The sequence below is a fragment of the Eptatretus burgeri genome, chromosome 12 (assembly GCF_056783735.1).
Source record: "Eptatretus burgeri isolate ZD-2024b chromosome 12, Ebu_testis_v1, whole genome shotgun sequence".
NCBI classification, from domain to species: Eukaryota; Metazoa; Chordata; class Myxini; order Myxiniformes; family Myxinidae; genus Eptatretus; species Eptatretus burgeri.
In genome coordinates, this window is record NC_140972.1 from 25,740,670 (window position 1) to 25,748,044 (window position 7,375).

Here is a 7,375-nt window from a genome sequence, read left to right on the forward strand (position 1 = left end):
TTATTTATTTTTTGTTAAAATGAAGCTCTCATATTGCTCTCATGCTCACTTTATAACTGTGGATCTTTTATCTATTGCTTGTAGATTTTACAGACAAGCCCGAACAAAGTTCAACACCTGACACCATACATCTCGAGGAGAAACCCACGATACCAACCACTAAGGCTCGAAAAGGCACAAGGCCACCACGGCTACGACGGCGTCGTCGTCGTTGCCCTGGTAGGCACAATGAGAGTGATCTCAGCGAGGACAGCGATTCCGAAGGAGGTGGCAGTGGCGATGATCACAGTGGAGCCTCTGTGGGCTCTGAGAGGGGAGACCATGATGAAGAAGAAGTAGAATACGAGGGAACAGATTCTGAGGCGGACATGAACAGCCAAGAATCACGATCAGAATTGGAGGGTGAGGAGGATGAAGTGGGAGTTGAAGAAGAGGTAGAACATGCCGTGGTGGTGGTTGAAGGAGAGGATGACGAGGAGGCTCAGCAGTTGGGGAACCTGCCTCAGAAAAATGACATTGAAAACATAAATGCACAGAGCAATGAAGGTCAGTGTTGTAGCATGCATAAGATAATACTTGCATCATGTTTTTATATTATTATTATTATTATTATTATTATTATTATTATTATTATTATTATTATCTAGCTCCATTGATTACCCAATCACATCTCTCATCATCTGTTTGACAGCTGGGATTTATATTTTAAAAATGATTCCACATTGAGTAAAAACTCCACAAAAATCACTGATTGGGTAGTTTCAGGGCTAACTGATTACATAATGTTACAAAGCCACAAAGGGTTGCAGAAGAAGCTTTGAATGTAGCAATTACCGCAACAAGGAAATTGGACCATCCATCCATGTAATTATCATTGGTGGCTTCTCTTGCCCGGTTTAGACCCAACTCCTCATGGATCTAAGTGCAGACAACAGGACAAAAGAAAAATCTCTAAAGGCATGATCACACAGTCACTTTCATTATCGGAAGGTTGAGTTTTCCACCATTTAACGGCTGAGGTCACGTTTTTTATTTTCCTTTTCTTAAACTCCACTGCACACGTGTGTATTCTACTTTATGAGTACATTACATTTTGACTGGTTCCTTTATTTCTTTATCTTTCCATTCCATTGCTACTTTTACACTTGTTGTGCTGTTACTTCTGCCATCAAAGGTGGACGGAGGTTATGTATTCACCCCTGTTTGCTTGTTTGTATGTGGGCAGGATATCTCAAAAAGTTATGGACAGATTCGGACGAAGCTTGGTGGACAAGCTGGGTGTGTGACGAGAATGAATCGATACGATTTTGGTGAAGATCTGGATACGATAAAAAAAAATTTAATATATATTTTTTTCCAGCGATTCTTAATCATTGAGAGATGAGGCCAAAAACGATATATAGCATGATGTTTCAAAAAGTTGTGGATGGGTTGGGTTGGTGACAAGAACAAACTGATTAGATTTTGAGAAAGGTCTGGATGCAGATCCGGCCTCTTGGTTGAATACAAAATGTGAACTGTTTAGCCTGGTGGAGGTCTGTGCTCTACCGAGTGCAGTTCCAGTTTGGTCTTGTTTTATTAAAGTTAAATTGATTAATTTGAATTGTTTGGTTTCAACTAAAGTTTCATCAGGTGTGCAGAACAACCACTTGATTTTAAATTTGTAAATCATCCAAATTTTTTTTTTTGTATGCAAATTCTATGTTCATTGAAGTGGAGACCGATGGTAAAATGGCAACATACCAATAGTTGGGCACAACAAGAAAGGGAAAGAACAAACAGGGAGAGAAGAGGAGAGATGCAGTAACTCCAATTAAGAGGGTTGGGTCATGTAGGGTTAATGGTGGAAGAAAAGGTCACAGGTAAGGAAGGCATAGGGGAAGACCTGAGATGGTGGTGCACTGCTTGCTTGAAGCACCCGATGGAAAAGTACGATTGAACAGTCATTCTCTGCAAGACAGTTCCACAAACATGAGAAAAGAGGAACAAGAGTTGAGATGACGTGCAGTTATATTAGTCTATATTTTTGGGATCTTAACCAGGCAATGTTTTGGCTGTGCCATTAAAAAGAACAATAAAAAAACCATTGGTGTTTTCTTCTGTAGTGAATTGCTTTGACACTTAAAGTTCGTTCATTGTCTTATTTGAAAATACATTCACAATACCACTTCCTGCAAAGGTTTGGAGACCAAAAAGGAGGATTATTTCCAAGATTAGAAAGGTGGAAATGCAGGAAACAGACCAAGTTTCTGTGCAGATGTCAAGAGAAAAAAAAGTTTTGAGAAATGACGGAGCAATCGTAAAGTGTAAATCGTACAAACGATTTTTCCCGCGCTACGCACTTCAGCACTCGGCGGCCCCATTCTTTGAGCATACGTGGCCTACCACTTCGCTGCTGAGCTGTTGTTGCTCCTAAATGTTTCCACTTCACCATAACAGCACTGAGAGCTGATCGAGGCAGCTCTGGCAGGGCAGAAATTTGACGAACTGACTGTTGGGAAGGTGGCATCCTATGACTGTGCCACGTTGAAAGCCATTGAGCTCTTCAGTATGGCTCATTCTGCTGCAAATGTTTGTCTATGGAGATTGCATGGCTTATACACCTGTCAGCAATGGGTGTGCCTGAAATAGCCGAATACACTAAATAGAAGGGGTGTCCACATACTTTTGGCCATGTGTATATATAGTAAAAAATGTCAGTGTGTGTCAGTCCGTCCGTCCGTCTCCTCCATAACTCCAAAACCATGAAACCTCACGGCCCCAAACATTGCATGCATACTAAGGGAACTCCAAGGTGATGCATGAATTAAAATTGTGTGTTTGGGCTAATTTAAACACCTCCTTTTAAAGATAATTTTAGTGGTGCTCATTACGAAAAACCAAAATAAGCCTTACAAAGATGGTGGCACGCCATCTTGGTTAGCCCTCTGTCAGTTCTCAAGTTTTCAGCTGCAATCTTTTTTGGCCTGCTCGACAATGCTTTTATTTGGAACAGGCTGCAACAATTTATTAACGATAGTTTTTAAGTTTTTTTAAAATTTCATTTCCGCACATGCCATAACCTCTAAATTATCTTAAGCTAAGCCGAATTTCAAAATTTAAGCTCCAAAATTAAACTTAACAGCAGTTATAACTGCTAAGAAGGTGTTAATTTGTCAAATTCGGACAGTTTCACATTTTGGCATCTCCGGGAGGTGTTTAATATAACGGATCGGTGATCTCTAATTGATTGCCAAGCCAGCCGTTCCTTATCAACTATTTCCTTGGAGTGCATCCTGAATGCTTTAGCCACTTGGTGAGCGCTCTACAATATTCACACTCTCATGGATTACTTTATATCGATCAACCTGAACAAAGTTCAGGGGCCGCTCGCCTGCATTGGCTCTGCTTTATCGCGCGGTGTGTCGGATGGTGGCTGACTCCTTGAAAATGTGCAGTTTTATTTTACACCACGTTTCCCATTTTTGTACGATCTTTCATTGTACGATCCATCACTTTGGCATAGATAAATGCATATATATAAGTTTAATAGTTTCATTTTAAATAGTTTCTTCAACCGTTTTGTTGAAGCGCTCTTCAAGCTTAGATCTCTACAAGCTACCATAGCAATGCCGCGGTGTGGTTCTCCGTGTGGAGATCTCTGGCATTAAGAAGGGTAAATAAATTGGATGATTACAATAAGTTAAAAAAAACCAAAAAGTTTTCAGATGCAAAGCAATGAATTGCCACATCACGGCAGGTTAGCCAAGAGGTGTGCACATTCGCTCTCAGCTCTCATGCCTGTGTTTGAATCCCGACCAAGCTATAAACTGTCATCCTGGTGTTTCACAGGCAGGGTGATTCATCAATGTATGTGCCGTCCCTTTGATGGACATTAACCTGTGCGTCACATCTGCCGGAATCCCCTCCCCCCCGCCTCCTCTCCCCCTCCACATTCTTTCCCTCCTATCTCACCCCTCTGCCACTCTCATCCCCATTCCAACCCTTCCCCCTCCACCTGCTCCCCACCCCACCCCACCCCACCCCTCTGTTGAGAGGACTAGAGTATGTATGAATCTAATTTGAAGTGAGCCGACAGGAGGGGTGCAAAGGTTACTGCATGTGCGAGCATGCATGCATGCATGCAGGCAGGCCTTTTCCAGCTTGATGGTGTGGGTTTTAAGTGTTTTATATAGAACCCAGCGGTTAAACAGAAAATGTTGCTGTTTTGGTGCATTCCATTGCCCTTCCCTTCCCCACCAACGCGCGACCTTTCCTTCACCCCCCCCTTGTGCTACCTTCCCTTGCTCTCATGCTGTGCTGCCTTCCCTTGCCCTCATGCTGCGCTGCCTGCCCTTGCCCTTCCCTCTCCACCCCCCGTGGACATCTCCCGGCAATCTCTGCGTGCTGTATTTATGTGCTGATTTAATGTACCCCTTTTCGTTCCATCCTATACCCACCCCCCCACCCCCTCCACAAGTCCCACAACCAAACGCCAGTTGAGAACCCTTCCCCTCACACTTACCTCCTCCCAAACCCCCTCCTATCCTAACTTCCCCCCTTCCTCTTTCCCCCTCCTCCGTGCTCCCACCCCTTCCCCCTTCCCAGAGTGTATCACGACATTTGGTGAGGTATCGCTCTCCCCAACCCCCTTCCTAGTTCACCCTTTCCTCACCCCTTCTCGCTCCCCCACCCCTCCTCCCTCTTCCCTCCCCTCTCACTCCCCCCTCCCCTCCATCCTCTCTCCCTTCCCTCCCTCTATCCTCCTCCTCTCTCCCCCCTCCCCTCTTTAATATTCCCGTTCGCGAAGCAATGGGTTGTATTTGCTAATATATATATAACTATTATGAAAGGCAAAGCACCTGTTTCATTGCAGCATTTTTATGCCTCTACCAACGAAATCGCTGGAGGCATTATGATTTCCGGAGGCAGGCCATCCGTCTGTCCATCTTAGGTTTTCATTACCATGGTAATTTAAGGATGGCTGAAGGGATCGAAGTCAAACTCAGTACAAGTATGTATAATGCAAAGATTAACTGATTAGATTATGGGGTCTATAGGTCAGAGGTCCGGTTAGGTAAAAAAAAAAATCTGTTACCGCACTAACTTATGAACCAGTGATGGGATTTTAACCAAAATTGATATGAGTATATGCAGTATTATGATGCAAAGCTGAACTGATTAGATATTGGCATCAAGAGGTCATGTCAGGTAAAAATGTTATCGAGGTAGAGATTTGAGCTTAAGTCATTTAGGGATAAGCACATGTATCATGATACATCTGTACAGATTAGACATTGAGGCCAAATAGTCTTGAGGTTTTATCTCAAAGGTAGAGCAAGCAAAGAGTTAATGTGGGTGGAGGCATATCAGTCGACGTCCCGACGTCGAATTATGTCTAGTTTTGATATGACTTTCGTCACATCCGTTAACTTTTACGATCTGCATTTGTCTACTATTGCCTTTGTTTTGGTATTGCGAACTAGGGAAATGACACAAGATTGGTAGCTGTCTGTGTAATCCATGTTGGAGTTGTCCGATAATTTCCTGAAATTGGAAGAGCCATTTGGGCATTTATTTTAAATCCAGCTGAGACTCTGAGCTGCTTAAATTAATAACAACAAATTATATGATTGATTGTACAATATTTTTACCCTTTTCTCTCCAATTTTTTTTTCAGGCAGTTTGGCCCCAAAAGAACAAGCTGCTGTGAGTTATGACACCATTGCCAGCAATCTACAGATGTTCCAGCCCAGGCGGACTCTTCGTCTGGCACCTAACTTCAGTTCACTGATAGAAACATCCATCCATCCTCCTGAAACCACAGATGGGAATTATTCAGAGCAAATTGAGGGCTCTTTGAAAAATGGAGACCCAGGACCTGTCTCTGCTGCAGATGCTCAGGACAAAGGTACATTGCCTGGTTTTCCTCAAAAGGAAGTTTGTGTAATGGTTAAATCGCTACATGTTTCAGATTTGCATCAAAGATTTGTTGCATGGGAAGCTTCTTAATTTCGAGGATTTGTTCCACAGGAAGTGATGCTGACTCTGAATCTGAGAGTACACATAGTGAGGAAGCTGCACCTGTGAACACATCACGGGAACGTAGCCTCCAGGATACGCTCGTCGTTTTGGGGGCTGAAGGCCTGCTTCATACAGTCAAAGTTTGCCTCGACTGGCTTTTGCTGAATCCTGACATTGTTGTCATGTGTGCTCAGGTGCTGCTGCCTTTAGGATATTGAGACGTATTCCTCTGTCTTTGTGTCTCTACCCTTGCTGTTGCAGGACTTCTCACTTGTATATTTGATTACCTCCTTAATCTTTTATTATTATTATTATTTTTATTATTATTATTTTTCCCCAACTGCTTTTGCTATATACTGGAAACAAACTTTAGGGTTTTCTTTCTTTCAACATGCCACAAGGTTGACAATTATGAACAGTCAAGCCATGTAATATGACATATTTTGCAACATAAAAGCAAAATTATCGACATTCATTCAAAATATGTCATAAGAAACTAATGAGTTGTTTTGCGAGGAATTGGTGAAATTCATCAACACGTATACCTTAGAATTATACTCTCTCTTTTTATGTTTTACTAACAGGGTTATCCGGCATTGCCCGATGCTGTACTAATCCTGTTGAGATTTTGAAGAAACCAAATAAATATATTTTTCTGTTTTCTGGGGGCCTAAAACACTTCCCCACACTGACTAAGGAATGGGGTCAGGGATCATTTAATATTACCTCTCACATGGCTACAAAGGCTTCGGCATTGTAGAGATAGGAAAAGAAAATTGTTTTCAAAATTTTAAATTCCCCCGCCCCTCCCCCTCCCAAAGAATCCCCGACACTCACTGATGACCCTCTGAAAGTTTGATGAAGATCCGTTTGGCCATCTCTTCAGAAAAATGGTCACACACACACACACACACACACACACACACACACACACACACACACACACACACACACACACACACACACACACACACACACACACACACACACACACACACACACACACACACACACACACACACACACACACACACACACACACATCTCTCTTATCATAAAGATACTATATACTCGCATCTAAGACCTGTTGCTTCGCTGGTGGGAAGAACAATCATTGTGTTGTTGCGAGAAAAAAGGTGGTTTGTGTGCTCCTTCCATGTGCTATTTGTTATGCAGTATACTGTATGTATGTATATATATATATATATATATATATATATATATATATATATATATATATATATATATATATATATATATATATATATATATATATATATATATATATATATATATATATATATATAAATATATATATATATATATATATATATATATATATATATATATATATATATATATATACAGTGGG

The 7,375-nt window shown here is 41.6% G+C and overlaps 1 protein-coding gene and 1 long non-coding RNA gene across 4 annotated transcripts in view; one reads left to right on the forward strand and one right to left on the reverse strand.

Annotated features, from left to right (window-relative positions):
- Nucleotides 1-7,375, forward strand: part of SMG5 (SMG5 nonsense mediated mRNA decay factor) — a 327,200-nt gene that overhangs the window by 51,374 nt on the left and 268,451 nt on the right. For all 3 annotated transcript variants that reach the window (XM_085849869.1, XM_085849872.1, XM_085849871.1), the window contains exons 12-14: nucleotides 85-546; nucleotides 5,660-5,890; nucleotides 6,013-6,197. In XM_085849869.1, the coding sequence (XP_085705995.1) occupies nucleotides 85-546; nucleotides 5,660-5,890; nucleotides 6,013-6,197 (878 nt within the window). The remainder of the gene's footprint in view (nucleotides 1-84; nucleotides 547-5,659; nucleotides 5,891-6,012; nucleotides 6,198-7,375) is intronic.
- LOC147015281 (uncharacterized) overlaps nucleotides 734-7,375 on the reverse strand; it is a 44,027-nt gene continuing 37,385 nt past the window's right edge. Inside the window, exons 2-3 of the long non-coding RNA XR_015050269.1 lie at nucleotides 1,886-1,950; nucleotides 734-918 (exon numbers count right to left, since the gene is read on the reverse strand). This is a non-coding gene — a long non-coding RNA (uncharacterized LOC147015281). The remainder of the gene's footprint in view (nucleotides 919-1,885; nucleotides 1,951-7,375) is intronic.